This window comes from Lepidochelys kempii, chromosome 18 (assembly GCF_965140285.1).
Source record: "Lepidochelys kempii isolate rLepKem1 chromosome 18, rLepKem1.hap1, whole genome shotgun sequence".
NCBI lineage: Eukaryota > Metazoa > Chordata > Testudines > Cheloniidae > Lepidochelys > Lepidochelys kempii.
The window spans coordinates 8172601-8191792 of record NC_136397.1 but is presented as its reverse complement, the minus strand read 5'-3'; the positions used below and the strand labels follow the sequence as shown (position 1 = coordinate 8191792).

Here is a 19192-nt window from a genome sequence, read left to right as displayed (position 1 = left end):
AGGGCCCAGGTCTGGGGCAGCCATGGGTGCATCTGGTCAGGAGTGAACTGCATTGGTCAGGCGGTTTGGTGACCCAAGCCTGGTCCCTGGAACTGCAGGGAGTGCTGAAGGTTACAACAGATGCGCATTGGCAGAGCTCTGTGTGTGAGTGTGTGTGTGTGTGAATGCCCACGCTTGTCAGGACTGAGGTACACTGATAGTTTTATTTGGGGGACCAGGACTGGAACAGCAGTGTGAACTGCACACCAGAGTGGCTAGAATCAGAGTAGCAGGGGGTGCAGTGTGTCTGGAGTGAGGCGCACTGGCAGAGTTGTAAGGGGGCGGTCCCAGGACTGGAATAGCAGGGGGTGCAGTGGGTCAGGAGAGAGCTGCATTAACTGAGTGACATGGGATTGGAGGAAAATTCAGCTGAAGGTGCGTGTCCACTCTCAGCAGGGAAGCCGGCCCAGCATTGCCCGGGTTAGGGTCCTCATAGCAGGAGGAGAAAGGGGGGAAATTCAGTTTTTAAAAACCCCAGCAGCAGCATCTCCCCCCTCTTATTTCCCTTGCACCCCCTGTCCGTGACCGGGAGCTCCAAGGGCATTTTAGAACATTTCTCTAAATGCCCGAGCAACCGGCGGTATGTAATCTCAATCTGCTCCTGATCTAGCATGCAGAGTGGCCGGGAGCCAAGATGTTAGTGATTAATTTTATGGACTAAACACAGCCACCCGCAAGCCTGCTCAGAGACAGACCTGGCTTCTCCTTGCCTGGCTGAGAAGGGGAACAACCCCTGGCCTGCAATGGGGCCGTGCTAATCCAGGAAGGCAGCAGCAGACCTGCAGAAGGCTGCTTGTCCCCTGGGACTGGGAGGCACGTTCTGCTGCTAAGACGTTTTTTTCAGGAGAGCCTGTCTCAGAACTGCTTTCCAGCACTTCCCCTGCTGAGGTATTAGCCGGCCAGCTGCCCCCTCGGCCTACGTCACTGCATCCTCTCCGACGCTCCTCTCCCTCCTCTCTCACTCCCTCTGCCCCTCTCCCACCTCTTCCGTCCTCTGCCTCTCGCACTGACCAGTTGGAAGCCAGCATTACTGCTGAACTGGCAAAGACCAGGCCAGGGCATATGCGTGGGGGGCAGGACCAGAAGAAACACAGGGATCAACTGATTCTGGGGGACAACCAATGGAAAAACAGGAGGGGGAGTGAAGGTCAGGGTTTAGAATAAAAAATTCTCTTTGGAGGGTCCCTGTCCTGTGCTCCAAACCCCCCTCTAGTGATCGGCACTTAGACGTTTTTAAATCTCCTTCACTCTTCTCTGTTTATACTGCCTCTTTACCAGTCTTGCACTCTGCGTGGCTTGAACAAATTATTAATTTTCATTGTTAGCATTATAGAAACAGCTAGAGGCCTCAGCTCCATGTTGCTGTACACACATACAAGAAACAGTCTCTGCCCCCACAGAGCCACTCTAAACAGCCACGGCCAAGAGAGAGGAAGGAGTAGGATCTCCATTGTACAGGTGGGAACGGAGGCCCAGCAAGGTTAAGTGACTTGCCCAGGGTCATACATGGAGTCTGTGGCAGAGCAGGACCTGAACACAGATCTATTGAGTCCCAGCCCAGTGGCCTGGCCACTCTGCCATCCACCCTCTGCCTAGAGCTTTATACAGGGTGCCTCTGAGAAACTGTGTGCCTGGTAAATTCTTCAGCTCAGAGCAGGGCAGCTGGAGAGCCAGCCCAGCTCGGTTACATATGGCCAGTGAGTTCCCCTCAGCTCAAGGCCTCAGGAGGTGGTGCAGTTTTCTGTGCAAGGAAAGATGGCTTAATGGTTAAGGCTGTAGCTCGGGACTCAGGGCTTAACTGACAGCTCTGCCACAGACTCTCCATGTGACCTTGGGCAAGTCGCTTACTCACACTGGGCCTCAGTTCCCAGCTGTCAAATGGAGATAAAATCTCACTTTGCCCTTGAGCTTATCTGTCTGTATCCACCTGCTGTCTCTTGTCGGATACTTCGCTTGTCGGCTGTTTGGGACAGGGTCTGTCTTTTTGTTCTGTGTTTGTAACACAATAGGGGCCTGGTCTGAGACTGGGGCTCCTCGGCACTATGATCATACAAATAATAAATAATAATAATTACAACAACATCCTTCCTTAGTCGGACTGTTTTCTGCCTTGTCCACATATACAATAAGCTGTTCAGGGCAGAGGCTGTCTCTCACTCTGGGTGTGGGCAGTGCCCAGCGAAATGGGGTCCTGATCTCAGCCGAGGCCTTTATGCGCTGCTGGAATAGAAATCGTATTTATCCCATTGCTTCTTCCTTCTCCAGCATCACCCTTTGCAGTCTCCTTGTGTCTCAGAGCTCTGTGGGGGAAGGACGGGCTGCTGCATGGACTGACTGCAGCCTCTGGGACTGGCCCAGGCTTGGTTCCTCTTGGCCGGCCAGCTCTGGTTTGTAGGCAGGGTGTGTACAGCACAGACCAGACTGTACCAAAGCAGACAGGAAATTGGTCTGAGTGGCTACAGATCCAAAGCTGGGGGAGTGACCATAAGGAGCAGGTTTCAAAACTGGGGTTCGGGGTGAGCTCCAGCCACTAGAAGATGATCCAGTGGTTAGGCCACTAGCGTGAGACTTGAAAGACCTGGGTTTAACTCCCCGCTCTGCCATAAGCTCCCTATATGACCGTAGCAAGTCATTTAGCTTCTCTGTGCCTCGGTTTCCCATCTGTAAAACAAACCCTGCATGTTGAGCAATCCAGCCACTCATTCTGGTGTCTACGCAGGAGCTGAGCTCCTCTGAAAATGTGGCCCCCTAACGCTCAGAGGACTGGAGTTTGTACAGTGATCTCTGCGGGGACGTCTTCGGTACAGTGTTAACCCGGGGGATGGACGCGCGGGCTGCCCCAGCTCAGGTCTGAGTGACCACGCCGCAAAGCTACACTGGCATGGCTCTCCTCAGGTGAGGCACTAGGCCTTGGGGGGGTCATGTCCCCCGGCTCTAGGCACTGCAGCGTCTGTCCTTCTGGGCATGGGCGGGGGGAATTGCGGGGAGGGTGCAGAGATGCGCTCAGGGTGACTCTGCAGTTCCTCCTGTAGATTCAATCTCACAGGGCTTCCTGGCTCTTCTAATACCTAGCAAGATCTCCCTGACCGTCAAGTGCCTGCCTGGCACCGTGTCTCGTCATTTTCCCTGTGCCACGCGGGTGGAAAACGAGCGTGAGCAAGCTGCAGGTTCCAACCTGGCCAGGGTTTACATGCGAGCTGCAGGGCAGGACAGGTTCAGACCCCGTGACTTTTCTGCCGCCCCCCACCACACGCGTTAAACCGGGCACCACAGCCCTACATCGCCTTGGCCTGCCCTTTGCAAAGAGTGTCACACACAAGGGTGCAGTGGAAGGGACAGGATTGCGGACCTCCGATGTGGGTCAGTTGGGGATTACAGTTGCATGGGGCCGGGACCTGCCTGAGCCTCCGAGTTCTGTTAGGAGCGAATGACATCCCATCGCCGGGCGATGGGTTGCCTGGTAGGTCTCGGAGGGCGCTGAAAGCCCCACATCCCGAGGGACTGCTGTGCATTACAAAAGCCTCGATGCCGAAGAGAAACCGAGGCTGCCCGGCACGAGCCGCTCCGCATGCCCATCTGTGGCTGTTATTTATGGCTGGGATTGCAGAGGCCCCTAGAGGTGCCGATCGGGGCCCCTTGTGCCAGGCGCTGCACACATACATAGCACAAAGCCAGCCCTGGCCCCAGGAGCTCACAGAGCGAGGGCACCGGGCTAGATCTGTTTCTTTTTCAAATGATTCATACAAATTCTTGAAGGCAAAGAGCTGGGTTTACATTACCTACTGCAGGGTTTGGGGGCGGGTTGGAGGAAGCCATTTCTCTAGGAATCCTGACGTCTTGCCCTGCACCTTCCTGGCTGCTTTCCTGGGGACACAAAGAGAGGAAATCAAGTCAGAAGAGAAACCCCAACGTGTCTGTCTATTCCTGGGAGTGGGGAATAAAGCATTAGAACTCCCTGCCCTTCTCTAGCACCTTACAGCTCACGGGAGTCTGCTCCTATTTAATTATGGCTTACCACGCCCTGTGGGTAGGGGTTACACCTCTGATAGAAGGGGGGAAAGGCCCCTGGAGATGAGCTTCCTAATTTTCAGAGGTGCTGAACAACTCGAGCCAGGAGTGACTTGCTCCAGGTCACACAACTAGTAAATGGTAGGGCCAGGTATAAGGTAGGACCCAGGGGTTGCCCTGACTTAGTGGTGGCAGAACCTGGAACAGAACCCAGGCCTCCCCCACCAATTCCCTCCTTTACCCACTGGACAACGCTGCCTTGCAGGCACTTTGCGGTTTCAGACGAGGCAGTATTTCCTGGGGGGAGGCGGAGTAGGAGCCCAAAGCAGCAAGAAGGGTTAGAACTCCAGCCGCTCCGGGATGTAGCGAAACCTGCTGGCAACAATGTCGCTGGTATCCAGTGGGGAAGGAGAGCCCAGACAGAGAAGCATCCTGTGCCCGCACTTAGAGCTGATTAAATGCAAAGACAGGCACTGGCAGAATGCCCAACATTTTCCTTCCCTATTAGGGAGAAATGCCCAGCTATAACTCACTGGCTTTTTTTCCGGTTCTGTCTGGACTTGCCATGGGTGCAGCCATTCAGCAGTTCCTGGCTGCCACGGGAAACATGCTCCCTAACCTGCAGGCTATCAGACACCTCAAGCTGACACCCCCGCAAACCGGAGCAAAACACACAGCTGTATTTCTGTCTCGGGTGTCTTTTGCCCTGGGGGTTTCATTCCCCAATGCTAGCAGCCGCCGTTTGCCCAGGTGCAGCTAATCCCGGTCTGCCGCAGGGCTGAGTGCGACCAGATCAAACAGCAGCCGCGGCTGTTTGCACAGTGGGTGGACTCTGGCCAATCCCCAGGACCTCAGTTCCAAAGGGCAGGCGAGGGGTAGAGCCGGGCAGCAAACAAGCCAGAGGTTTGAAAGCAGAGCAGGCCCCAAGCCACTAAGTTTGGGGCGGATCCAAACGTCCCCCAAATTTGGAGGGAGCTTGGATGCAGGGGGGCTGGCTTGGCCTCTTAGGGTATGTCTACATTGCAATTAAAAACTTGCAGCTGGCCAGTGCCAGCTGCTGGGCTTGTGGGGCATGGGCTGTGGGGTTGTTTATTTGCGGCGTGCACTGGGACTGCAGCCCCAGCCCTGCGACCGCAGCCCCAGCCCTGCGACCCTCCCAGCTCGCAGGGTCCAGCCTGAGCCCAAACGTCTACCCTGCAATTCAACAGCCCCTTCACCGGAGCCCCACCCCTGAGCCTGAGTCAGCTGGCATGAGCCATCCACGGGTTTTCAATTGCAGTGTTAACGTACCCTGACAGAGATGGGGCCCACCGCAGATCAAGGGTGAGACTTCCCCAGGCTTCCACAGGCAAACAGACAAGGGAGAGAGGCCAATGCAAGCAGCTTAGATCCACTTCTGAACTAAACTGGGGGAGGAATTATCTATTAGCAAGTCTCATTTCCCACCGGAGGAGGGAACACCTGTCTAACCCGCTGGCATCCGGAGGCTGGCAGAGTCGAAAGGGCACCAGCCAGCTGCATCAGGTGTGTCCTTTACAACAGACACGGAAGGAGCGCAGCCCTGCCTGGGATTAGCCAGGCAAGAGTCAACTGGCTCATTTCCTCTTGGAGAGCGCTGTCCACCCAAGTTCCCTTTTAACCCAGATCTGTCCCGGCCAGAAAGTCTCCTTTGAAGAGCGCAGATCTGTGTGCGGTGCCAAGAATGCGCTGGGGGTCGGGCCTAGAACGCGCTGGGGGTCGGGCCTGGCACTGCTCAGCCAGGGAGGCCACCCCACCCTCCAGCAGCAGCTTGGTTAGAAAGCTATGGGGAAGGTGCACTGGCAGGGCTGGGGGAGATGCTCAGGGCTAGGATGGCACAGGCCAGGACTCGGGAGCCTAGGAAGAAAGGCTGCAGGCTCCAAGCGCCAGGAAGAGGATTGCAAGCAGGGAATGACACGGCTGCAGAGCGGTCGGAGGACGTGTGGACAGGAAGGGCAGGGAGAGGAAGGAGCTCACCACCATGAAAGGGGCCACCACTGGGACAGCGGGAGGGCTGTGGGGCAGGGAATGAGTGAACGGTCAGGGATGCTTATCCTCCATGGTGCTGAGCCCTCAAACCCCACTGATCTTAACCCTCATGGGACCAGATTCATGCACATTTTTTCTCTCTTCAAAGAAATTATAATCTTTTGGTTTCTATTCAGTGCTGGCGAAAGGTGTCAAACCAGAGCAGGAGACCCTTGCACCGGAGCGACCCTTCGTGCCCTCTGTGACATGGCACCTGTCCCTCAGCAGGCCTGGGCATCCTGGGGGCAGCTTTGCAGAGGAGAGGAAGCATGGTCCCAGAGATTAAAACCAGGGCTTAATTTGTGCCAGGGCTTGCCAGGCTGAGCCCCGGCACCTCCGGGCCTGGCACCTCTGGGCCCTGGCAGTTCAGGGCCCCGGCACCTCTGGGCCCCGGCAGTTCAGGGCCCCGGCACCTCTGGGCCCCGGCACCTCCGGGCCTGGCACCTCTGGGCCCTGGCAGTTCAGGGCCCCGGCACCTCCGGGCCCCGGCACCTCTGGGCCCCGGCAGTTCAGGGCCCCGGCAGTTCAGGGCCCCGGCACCTCTGGGCCCCCGCAGTTCAGGGCCCCGGCACCTCCGGGCTTGCTGCATCAGTTATGAAAGTAAAAAGAAAATTGCTTGAGCCCCGGCCCTCCTTTCATTACAAATTAAGCCCTGATTGAAATCAAACAGCTGGCTGTGATAGGAACAGAATTTAAACCCCAGTCCCCAGAGTCCCAGCCGCTTGCTCTGACCACTACCCTACGCTCTCCCTCATGGAACAGGGTTATCTCAGGAGAGGAAAGCAGTGAGGACAGGGAAGCCGAGCTGCGCAGTGATGGCACTCACAGCAACACACACCGAGCTCTCTCCCAGTGACCTGTATTCACCCACCATCGCCCAGGGAAGCCATTCCATTGACTTCAGTAGACTCTAAATCAGGCCCTTCGTTAAGACTAGTACTTTAAAACGTTAAATTAAGTGGACACTGACAACTTGAAATATAGTCAGTGTCAAGAAAAGTCCGACAGGAGTTTCGGGTAACACATCCTGCTTCACAGACCCCCCCACCCGCAGCCAGTGTTCAGTTTTACAGTCACATTTTCCTGTTTTTTAAATTCTTTTCTCTCCTCATTGCTGTTTGAAAGACTAAAGCAAGCAAATGTACCCCGGAAACAGTGGAACTGAGGATACACAGGGCGCCGGCAGATCACACTGACTGTACCCGGGGAACCGCGGAACTGAGGATACACAGGGCGCCGGCAGATCACACTGACTGTACCCGGGGAACCGCGGAACTGAGGATACACAGGGCGCCGGCAGATCACACTGACTGTACCCGGGGAACCGTGGAACTGAGGATACACAGGGCGCCGGCAGATCGCACTGACTGTACCCGGGGAACCGCGGAACTGAGGATACACAGGGCGCCGCCAGATCACACTGACTGTACCCGGGGAACCGCGGAACTGAGGATACACAGGGCGCCGCCAGATCACACTGACTGTACCCGGGGAACCGCGGAACTGAGGATACACAGGGCGCCGGCAGATCACACTGACTGTACCCGGGGAACCGCGGAACTGAGGATACACAGGGCGCCGGCAGATCGCACTGACTGTACCCGGGGAACCGCGGAACTGAGGATACACAGGGCGCCGGCAGATCTCACTGACTGTACCCGGGGAACCGCGGAACTGAGGATACACAGGGCGCCGGCAGATCGCACTGACTGTACCCGGGGAACCGCGGAACTGAGGATACACAGGGCGCCGGCAGATCGCACTGACTGTACCCGGGGAACCGCGGAACTGAGGATACACAGGGCGCCGGCAGATCGCACTGACTGTACCCGGGGAACCGCGGAACTGAGGATACACAGGGCGCCGGCAGATCGCACTGACTGTACCCGGGGAACCGCGGAACTGAGGATACACAGGGCGCCGGCAGATCGCACTGACTGTACCCGGGGAACCGCGGAACTGAGGATACACAGGGCGCCGGCAGATCACACTGACTGTACCCGGGGAACCGGGGAACTGAGGATACACAGGGCGCCGGCAGATCACACTGACTGTACCCGGGGAACCGGGGAACTGAGGATACACAGGGCGCCGGCAGATCGCACTGACTGTACCCGGGGAACCGTGGAACTGAGGATACACAGGGCGCCGGCAGATCGCACTGACTGTACCCGGGGAACCGTGGAACTGAGGATAAACAGGGCGCCGGCAGATCACACTGACTGTACCCGGGGAACAGTGGAACTGAGGATACACAGGGCGCCGGCAGATCACACTGACTGTACCCGGGGAACCGTGGAACTGAGGATACACAGGGCGCCGGCAGATCACACTGACTGTACCCGGGGAACCGTGGAACTGAGGATACACAGGGTGCCGGCAGATCACACTGACTGTACCCATGGAACCGTGGAACTGAGGATACACAGGGCGCCGGCAGATCACACTGACTGTACCCGGGGAACCGTGGAACTGAGGATACACAGGGCGCCGGCAGATCACACTGACTGTACCCGGGGAACCGGGGAACTGAGGATACACAGGGCGCCGGCAGATCACACTGACTGTACCCGGGGAACCGTGGAACTGAGGATACACAGGGTGCCGGCAGATCACACTGACTGTACCCGGGGAACCGTGGAACTGAGGATACACAGGGCGCTGGCAGATCGCACTGACTGTACCCGGGGAACCGCGGAACTGAGGATACACAGGGCGCCGGCAGATCACACTGACTGTACCCGGGGAACAGTGGAACTGAGGATACACAGGGCGCCGGCAGATCACACTGACTGTACCCGGGGAACCGCGGAACTGAGGATACACAGGGCGCCGGCAGATCGCACTGACTGTACCCGGGGAACCGCGGAACTGAGGATACACAGGGCGCCGGCAGATCGCACTGACTGTACCCATGGAACCGTGGAACTGAGGATACACAGGGCGCCGGCAGATCGCACTGACTGTACCCGGGGAACCGCGGAACTGAGGATACACAGGGCGCCGGCAGATCACACTGACTGTACCCGGGGAACCGCGGAACTGAGGATACACAGGGCGCCGGCAGATCACACTGACTGTACCCGGGGAACCGTGGAACTGAGGATACACAGGGCGCCGGCAGATCACACTGACTGTACCCGGGGAACCGGGGAACTGAGGATACACAGGGCGCCGGCAGATCACACTGACTGTACCCGGGGAACCGTGGAACTGAGGATACACAGGGTGCCGGCAGATCACACTGACTGTACCCGGGGAACCGTGGAACTGAGGATACACAGGGCGCCGGCAGATCGCACTGACTGTACCCGGGGAACCGCGGAACTGAGGATACACAGGGCGCCGGCAGATCACACTGACTGTACCCAGGGAACAGTGGAACTGAGGATACACAGGGCGCCGGCAGATCGCACTGACTGTACCCGGGGAACCGCGGAACTGAGTATACACAGGGCGCCGGCAGATCGCACTGACTGTACCCGGGGAACCGCGGAACTGAGGATACACAGGGCGCCGGCAGATCACACTGACTGTACCCGGGGAACCGCGGAACTGAGGATACACAGGGCGCCGGCAGATCGCACTGACTGTACCCGGGGAACCGCGGAACTGAGGATACACAGGGCGCCGGCAGATCGCACTGACTGTACCCGGGGAACCGCGGAACTGAGGATACACAGGGCGCCGGCAGATCGCACTGACTGTACCCGGGGAACCGCGGAACTGAGGATACACAGGGCGCCGGCAGATCACACTGACTGTACCCGGGGAACCGCGGAACTGAGGATACACAGGGTGCCGGCAGATCGCACTGAATGTACCCGGGGAACCGCGGAACTGAGGATACACAGGGCGCCGGCAGATCACACTGACTGTACCCGGGGAACCGTGGAACTGAGGATACACAGGGCGCCGGCAGATCGCACTGACTGTACCCGGGGAACCGCGGAACTGAGGATACACAGGGCGCCGGCAGATCACACTGACTGTACCCGGGGAACCGTGGAACTGAGGATACACAGGGCGCCGGCAGATCGCACTGACTGTACCTGGGGAACCGCGGAACTGAGGATACACAGGGCGCCGGCAGATCACACTGACTGTACCCGGGGAACCGTGGAACTGAGGATACACAGGGCGCCGGCAGATCGCACTGACTGTACCCGGGGAACCGCGGAACTGAGGATACACAGGGCGCCGGCAGATCACACTGACTGTACCCAGGGAACAGTGGAACTGAGGATACACAGGGCGCCGGCAGATCGCACTGACTGTACCCGGGGAACCGCGGAACTGAGGATACACAGGGCGCCGGCAGATCGCACTGACTGTACCCGGGGAACCGCGGAACTGAGGATACACAGGGTGCCGGCAGATCGCACTGAATGTACCCGGGGAACCGCGGAACTGAGGATACACAGGGCGCCGGCAGATCACACTGACTGTACCCGGGGAACCGTGGAACTGAGGATACACAGGGCGCCGGCAGATCACACTGACTGTACCCGGGGAACAGTGGAACTGAGGATACACAGGGCGCCGGCAGATCACACTGACTGTACCCGGGGAACCGTGGAACTGAGGATACACAGGGCGCCGGCAGATCACACTGACTGTACCCGGGGAACCGTGGAACTGAGGATACACAGGGTGCCGGCAGATCACACTGACTGTACCCATGGAACCGTGGAACTGAGGATACACAGGGCGCCGGCAGATCACACTGACTGTACCCGGGGAACCGTGGAACTGAGGATACACAGGGCGCCGGCAGATCACACTGACTGTACCCGGGGAACCGTGGAACTGAGGATACACAGGGCGCCGGCAGATCGCACTGACTGTACCCGGGGAACCGCGGAACTGAGGATACACAGGGCGCCGGCAGATCACACTGACTGTACCCGGGGAACCGCGGAACTGAGGATACACAGGGCGCCGGCAGATCACACTGACTGTACCCGGGGAACCGTGGAACTGAGGATACACAGGGCGCCGGCAGATCGCACTGACTGTACCCGGGGAACCGCGGAACTGAGGATACACAGGGCGCCGGCAGATCACACTGACTGTACCCGGGGAACCGTGGAACTGAGGATACACAGGGCGCCGGCAGATCGCACTGACTGTACCCGGGGAACCGCGGAACTGAGGATACACAGGGCGCCGGCAGATCACACTGACTGTACCCAGGGAACAGTGGAACTGAGGATACACAGGGCGCCGGCAGATCGCACTGACTGTATCCGGGGAACCGCGGAACTGAGGATACACAGGGCGCCGGCAGATCGCACTGACTGTACCCGGGGAACCGCGGAACTGAGGATACACAGGGCGCCAGCAGATCACACTGACTGTACCCAGGGAACAGTGGAACTGAGGATACACAGGGCGCCGGCAGATCGCACTGACTGTACCCGGGGAACCGCGGAACTGAGGATACACAGGGCGCCGGCAGATCGCACTGACTGTACCCGGGGAACCGCGGAACTGAGGATACACAGGGCGCCGGCAGATCACACTGACTGTACCCATGGAACCGTGGAACTGAGGATACACAGGGCGCCGGCAGATCGCACTGACTGTACCCGGGGAACCGCGGAACTGAGGATACACAGGGCGCCGGCAGATCACACTGACTGTACCCGGGGAACCGTGGAACTGAGGATACACAGGGCGCCGGCAGATCGCACTGACTGTACCCGGGGAACCGCGGAACTGAGGATACACAGGGCGCCGGCAGATCACACTGACTGTACCCAGGGAACAGTGGAACTGAGGATACACAGGGCGCCGGCAGATCGCACTGACTGTACCCGGGGAACCGCGGAACTGAGGATACACAGGGCGCCGGCAGATCGCACTGACTGTACCCGGGGAACCGCGGAACTGAGGATACACAGGGCGCCGGCAGATCACACTGACTGTACCCATGGAACCGTGGAACTGAGGATACACAGGGCGCCGGCAGATCGCACTGACTGTACCCGGGGAACCGCGGAACTGAGGATACACAGGGCGCCGGCAGATCACACTGACTGTACCCGGGGAACCGCGGAACTGAGGATACACAGGGCGCCGGCAGATCACACTTACTGTACCCGGGGAACCGCGGAACTGAGGATACACAGGGCGCCGGCAGATCACACTGACTGTACCCGGGGAACCGTGGAACTGAGGATACACAGGGCGCCGGCAGATCACACTGACTGTACCCGGGGAACCGCGGAACTGAGGATACACAGGGCGCCGGCAGATCACACTGACTGTACCCGGGGAACCGCGGAACTGAGGATACACAGGGCGCCGGCAGATCACACTGACTGTACCCGGGGAACCGCGGAACTGAGGATACACAGGGCGCCGGCAGATCACACTGACTGTACCCGGGGAACCGCGGAACTGAGGATACACAGGGCGCCGGCAGATCACACTGACTGTACCCGGGGAACCGCGGAACTGAGGATACACAGGGCGCCGGCAGATCACACTGACTGTACCCGGGGAACCGCGGAACTGAGGATACACAGGGCGCCGGCAGATCACACTGACTGTACCCATGGAACCGTGGAACTGAGGATACACAGGGCGCCGGCAGATCACACTGACTGTACCCATGGAACCGTGGAACTGAGGATACACAGGGCGCCGGCAGATCACACTGACTGTACCCGGGGAACCGCGGAACTGAGGATACACAGGACGCCGGCAGATCACACTGACTGTACCCGGGGAACCGTGGAACTGAGGATACACAGGGCGCCGGCAGATCACACTGACTGTACCCGGGGAACCGTGGAACTGAGGATACACAGGGCGCCGGCAGATCACACTGACTGTACCCGGGGAACCGTGGAACTGAGGATACACAGGGCGCCGGCAGTTCGCACTGACTGTACCCGGGGAACCGTGGAACTGAGGATACACAGGGCGCCGGCAGATCGCACTGACTGTACCCAGGGAACAGTGGAACTGAGGATACACAGGGCACCGGTAGATCACACTGACTGTACCCAGGGAACAGTGGAACTGAGGATACACAGGGCGCCGGCAGATCACACTGACTGTACCCGGGGAACCGTGGAACTGAGGATACACAGGGCGCCGGCAGCTCACACAAGGTTTGTTTTCCCATTAATCATTATAGGTGCTACTGTCCATCTAGTCCAATGTGTCCCTACAGCTTCCCTGCTAGTTCAAAACAAGTTTTATGCAGCCTCACCAGGTCTGTTCAGCCACAAGTCTCCGCACCATGTGTTGAGGCAGGGCTCCACCCAAGCAACGGAAGGTCCTGCTGTAACCCCAACTTCCCGCTGGCCTCCAACTTTTACTGGTGCTGAGGCACCCTGAGCTGTCTGGAAGGCAGGCCGCAGAGCCGCTGGGAAGAATGCCCGAGCGCCAGAGGGTTTTGCAATGCTGCCGTGCACGGCTGCACAAACTGTTTGCACGCTGCTCACCCGCTTGAGCCAATGACACCAGCCTGATAGAACATGGCTGGAGCTGGAGCAGCGGGGGGCTGTTTTGGTAGCCATGACAACTGTGTGTGTGTGTGTGTGTGTGTGTGTGTGTGTGTGTGTGTGTGTGTGTGTGTGTGTGTGTGTGTGTGTGTGTGTGTGTGTGAGTGAGTGAGTGAGCGCGCCTGTATGCAGAGAGAGGCTTGCAGGAGATCTAACACAATTACCATAGAGGAGAAATCTACTAGATCTCTCCAACTAGATCCCTTGCATGACTCAGTGCAAGTTAACCCTTTCCCTCCCAGCAGATCATTTATATCAGGGGTTCTCAACCTCTGTCCTTCTGAAGCCCCCCTAAGGTGCTATAAAACTTCCATGCCCCCGCCCCATGCCACAACACCTGTTTTTCAGTAGATTAAAAGCCAGGGATGGTGTGAAGGGGTAACAAGCAGAGCAATTGCCCAGGGCCTCATGGCACAGGGGGCCCCATGAAGCTGAATTGCCCAGGCTTCGGCTTCCACCCAGGGAGGAAAGGCTCAAGATTCAGCTTCAGTCCCAAGCAGTGGGGCTCGGGATTTGGCTTTCTGCCCTGGGCCCCAGTGAGTCTAATGCTGGCCCTGCTCTCTGGTTTATTCTTGTGAACCCCCTGAAACCTGCTCGTGGCCCCTCAGACCCCTGGGTGAGAATCGCTGATGTATATGACTCAGTAAACAAGGGATACAAATATTGACAATGTTAATAACAGGACAATCGGGTATCTGCCCAGGACAGGACTTCCCAGCAGCAATCAGTGCCCGTAGAGAGGCAATACGGTCTAGTGCGGTGGTTCTCAAATGTATCTGATCGCGCCCCCCTTCTTTGTATCTGGAGTAGTTTACATCCCCCCTCCTTCCCCGTCCCCGCCACACAAGTACATTTACCGATCTGTGCAGCAGCGCTGGTTCACTTGAATCAGTTTCAGCTTCTTTGTTTTTCACTTCAATTGTTGGGGTGGTTTTTTAATCAAACAAACCATTGTAATAAGAGCAAACGCAAAACTGCCACTGTGGTCCGCACTGACAGTGAAGCGTGGACACTGCGTCGTAGCAAATGGCTTAGCGTAGAGAGGGCAACAACTTTGTATAATGCTACGCAAGCTTCACAGAAATCCGTCAAAATGCACAGCGCCATCTGAGGACCAGATATGGAGGAATCCGTTCTGCTAGTTATTCATTGCCAGGGGTAAAATGTGCTCACTACGTTTTTTTTTTTTTCTTACAGCTCTTCACGCCCCACTAGAATATATTCTGTTATTCTGTCCGCCCCCCCACACCCAAAAGGGATCTGCCCCCCAGTTTGAGAACCTCTGGTCTGGTGGATAGGGTACTGGGCTGGGAGTCAGGAGATCTGTCCCCTGTTCATAGATCTATGATTCTACGACAGGAATACCAGACACATGTGGTATATAGCAGGGTTTCTCAAACTGGGGGTTGGGACCCCTCAGGGGGTCGCAAGGTTATTACATGGGGGGTCGCGAGCTGTCAGCCTCCATCCCAAACCCCGCTTTGCATCCAGCATTTATAATGGTTTTAAATATATTAAAAAGTGTTTTTAATTTATAAGGGAGGTCGCACTCAGAGGCTTGCTATGTGAAAGGGGTTACCAGTACAAAAGTTTGAGAACCACTGGTATAGAGTAACACACCATTCAAGCCAATTTCCTTGACCTGGCTAGACAATCCTGGCTTGTTGCACGTGGCTCGACAAATCCATTTCCTGGACTTCCTTGGTACATCATCACCACCATTACTATTAATAATCCTTAGCACTTCTATGGCATCTCCTAGCATTTGATAGACATTAATTAAGTCTCACAACCTCACCCCTGTGAGGTGGGTAAGGATTATGACTCTCCAGGGCAAGGACCGTCTCTTCACTTGTGTTTCTATAGTTTCCAGCACAATGAGGCCCCGGTACTCTTAAGTGCTACTAAGAACACCAATGAACAATTATTATCATTCACATCTTTGGATTGCAAAATTCAGGCACAGGAAGATAAAGCCAATGTCCCTGAAAAAGATATCTAGGGATCACCTTGGATAAATCAATTCAAACATCTTAACGCACAGTTAAGGGTCCAAAAGCAAAGAGATCAGGGGCATCGAGAAGGTATATGCTACTAGCCATTACATGCATTTACAGAGCTGTCTAGAGGAATGAGCACAGAGTGGGTGAAGTCTTAGGCTAGTCATTCCCACCTCTCTGCCTGGCTTTCCTCATCAGCAAATTGGGGATAATAATATTTCCTTATCTTAGAGTGAGGCGAAAAATGGTCACTGGTTTTGGATGCCTCATTTTTCAGCTGTTGAGTTTGAGACACCTTGAGCCTGATGCACCCGCTGAGCACCTGCAGTTCCCATGGGTGGTGGGAGTCCAGCACCTTTGAGAATAGGACTTCTGGCATGTTAAGTTGGGCTTCCAAACAATGAGATGCCCCAAATCAAAGGCCACATTTTGGCCTTGCTACCTGACCAGTAAACATGTAAAGAGGTGGGTAGGTGCTAAGTGTCATTGTTTAACCAATGGCATGTCCTTGCCTGAAACCCGAGGCTCAGGGTTGGCCACTTCCTGTCAGAAAAAACAGAGAAATAGGAGAGACCAGCTGAAAGGTCACAAGAGTGGAAGAGGAAGGGTGGTGCAGTGGTTCCAGCTCTAGCCTAGAATGCCAAAGAGCTTCCTTGCTACAGACTTACTGTATGACCTTGGGCAAGTCACCCAGTCTCTCTGGGCCTCAGCTCACTATCGGTAAGTGGAGATGACAGAGGAGTTGTGAGGATAAATGCATTAAAAAGGATGAGTGCAACAGCAAGGGGGCTATAACCTAAGATAGAAAGAAAAGTGTTTACATTCGGGGTGGGGGTGGGATTCGGCTGGCAGGACTTTAGACAGGACAGGAAGCAGTGACCTTAAATATCAGTTTGCCTCTTGGATTGGTTGGTAGGACACATAACCTTTCAGAAGAAAGTGTTGTATGTTCCATCCAGCAATATGCACTGCTGATGGAGGACGGACAGAGAAGTATACAATACATGAGTATTAAAGAAATCGTACCTCATGGGGGAGGGGCATTACCTGGTCCCCGGTGACCAAGGGGTTAAGCTTCCTTCTTATAGGTTGTACGAATAATGACTGCTTCTTAGATAGAGGGGAGAGGATACCTTTGGGAAGGCCAGGGTCATAGGAGTGGTGTGGGGTGAAGTGACACTCAGCCCAGGAGAGTTTCTGTTACTCTTTTCTGCGTGTATTAACCTGCACAGCATTACGGTTATAAATACGGGGCCAGATCCTCAACTGGTGCAAACTGACTGACAGCCTCTGCGGAGCTAGCCGCAGGACCCTTTGAGGAAAGCCCTTGCCAAATGTGCATTGCTTCTGCTAAATCAATCCCCCCAGCTGTCAGGGAGATTCAAAGCACTGGGTAGCCTAGAGAAGGTAACCAACGTTGACAGAACCAAGCCAAGAGACTGTAAACATCAGAGATGGGTTCAAAGCTGCAGACCTCCTGGACCCAAACTCTCCCAGCACTCAGATCAGGGATTGGAAGTTCAAGCTGTTGCAGTAATTGGGTCTACAAATGTACCCCGCTTGTGAGCCCAACTGCAGGAGAGAGGATAAAAGTTTGTAAAGGGTCCCAATAACCTCTAACAATGAACCCTGGTGGGAAAAGGTGCAAAAGAGAGACAGACAGGCTGGATGGGTCCACTCAGAGAGGCCTCGTGATGTAACTCAAGGGCTGTGTTCAGATCTTGCCTGGTAAACAAGAGAAGTGTGGGACCAAAAACCAGTGAACCCAAATTGGTTTGTTAGAAATTAGGCTTAATTGTGGGCAAAATGAGGGGATGGGTTATTCCACACACCACTCTCTATTGGGGTTCTTAAAAAGAAAAGACTGGGGGAGAATTAACCCCCCCATCTCCTGGGACCCACCGGGACATTGCTGGGCCTTCATCACGCTGATTCAAAGAGATGTCCTGACTAACCAGGCCAAGAGAGGGACCCAAGTGACACCCCCGCATCTCAACTGGCTCTGGGTGAATCCCAAACACCCCCTGGGACGTGAGACTTTGTCACACACACACCCTCCATTTCTGTGTCTTTTTCCTTCCCCACCTTATCTCATCTCTCTCCTTTTGCCCTCTGGCTTAGCAGACCAAAACTGTGTATTTTCAACATTGTGGCCAGAAAGGCAGCAGAAACCAATGGCTCAGCGGCCTGATGCTGGTACAAGTTCACCAGCTCTCAGAGGGAGGGATAAGACCATGTGCTGGGCCTGCATTTTTCCAGAGGTGAGGTTAGAGAGTCGAGCCCAGAGACAGAAGCTGCATTTTCTATCTCCACTGCTCTTTTCTTGCCCCTCGTGTGCATTTGGCTCTTGTTGTTAAAGACTGATCCTGTTTCCTAAGAAGACAAAACAAACACAGCTCCAGCCCATCTCAACTAACGTCTCCTCTCCCCAGAGGGAGAGTTATTCCCATATTTCGTACCATCTAAAAAGCTGTCAAACAAGGAGTTATTTCTTCGAGAAACTCCCTACAGCCCAGGGAAGGGAACAGGGAATACAACTAAAAGAAAAGCTTTACTTATTACTTTACATTTCATATGCTTTAACTGTTTTTCTTTCTTTTCCGTATCTGCGACAACAGGTTAAAAAGATGTTTAATGAGGTGTTTGTCGTGGTACCAAACAGGCTAAGGTCTCTGTATACCGAACTCTGAAACTTGTTTAAAACTTGTTTAATGTTGGACAGTTTCTGCTTTAATGTGCTCTAACTTGCAAGTGTAGCCAAGCCCTTAGACTCCTTGGACCCCTTTATTCCATGGAAATGAATACAACAAAATCCATCTCCTGAGAAGGAGAGAATGAAAGGAAGATGCAGAAGGAAGACAGACAATCCCAGCCTCCTCTGGTGATTACATAGGGAAATCACTGCATGTTAATATAAATAAATGCTGGATAAGAGGTATAGTATGCAACTGCCCAGCCAGATTCATGCACAAACTGAAGGTGAATACAACCATAAGCAGGACCTAAGTGATGCACTCACTGATCTTGGGCTGGCCCACTGCACAGAAGTCAATTTCCCCCTGAGTGGAAAGAAAGAAATTTTCAAACTCTGAAGGAGCAAGGAGTGGCTGGAGGCAGATGCAGGACCCACAAGTGAGTCAGCGAAAGCAGTTTAATTGCAAAAGGAATTGTCGCTGCAGAAAGCTGAAGGTGCCGTGTTTGCCAGGAGGAGGGCGGGGAGCAAGGATGCCAGCGAGAAAGAAATACATTTTCCAAGGAGAGGAAATGAGAAACCCGGAAGGAATTACAAGAGTTGCGCCAGAACAGGTGGTGAAGAAATTAACGTTACCAAACAATGGGCAAAGCACCAAGAGCAGCCTGGCTCATTCATCGCATCTGGAGCAGGCGGCAAGAGATTGGGAAAAGTACAGCAGCTCTCAGAAAGCAGACTGAAGGCAGCGGAGGTGCAGAGACGGGGCATTCAGACGATTAAGAATAAAAAAAAAGTTTATAACAGTAGCACATAAAGATCTTAATCAGGATCAGGGTCCCATTGTGCACAAGGTGCTGTACAAAACACAATGAAAGACAGGTTTCAGA

The 19192-nt window shown here is 55.3% G+C and overlaps 1 protein-coding gene across 9 annotated transcripts in view; it reads right to left on the bottom strand.

Annotated features, from left to right (window-relative positions):
- The window catches only part of ARHGEF10L (Rho guanine nucleotide exchange factor 10 like), a 191160-nt gene that overhangs the window by 118613 nt on the left and 53355 nt on the right, over window positions 1-19192 (bottom strand). For 6 of the 9 annotated variants that reach the window (XM_073316338.2, XM_073316328.2, XM_073316329.2 and 3 more), the window contains one exon: window positions 3819-3903. In XM_073316338.2, coding sequence (XP_073172439.1) covers window positions 3819-3855 — 37 coding nt within the window. In that variant the 5' untranslated portion in view covers window positions 3856-3903. Of the gene's footprint in view, window positions 1-3818; window positions 3904-4580; window positions 4720-13318; window positions 13465-14470; window positions 14558-19192 lie in introns of those variants that run through there. The other 3 variants (XM_073316335.2, XM_073316334.2, XM_073316332.2) reach the window with 3 other exon arrangements.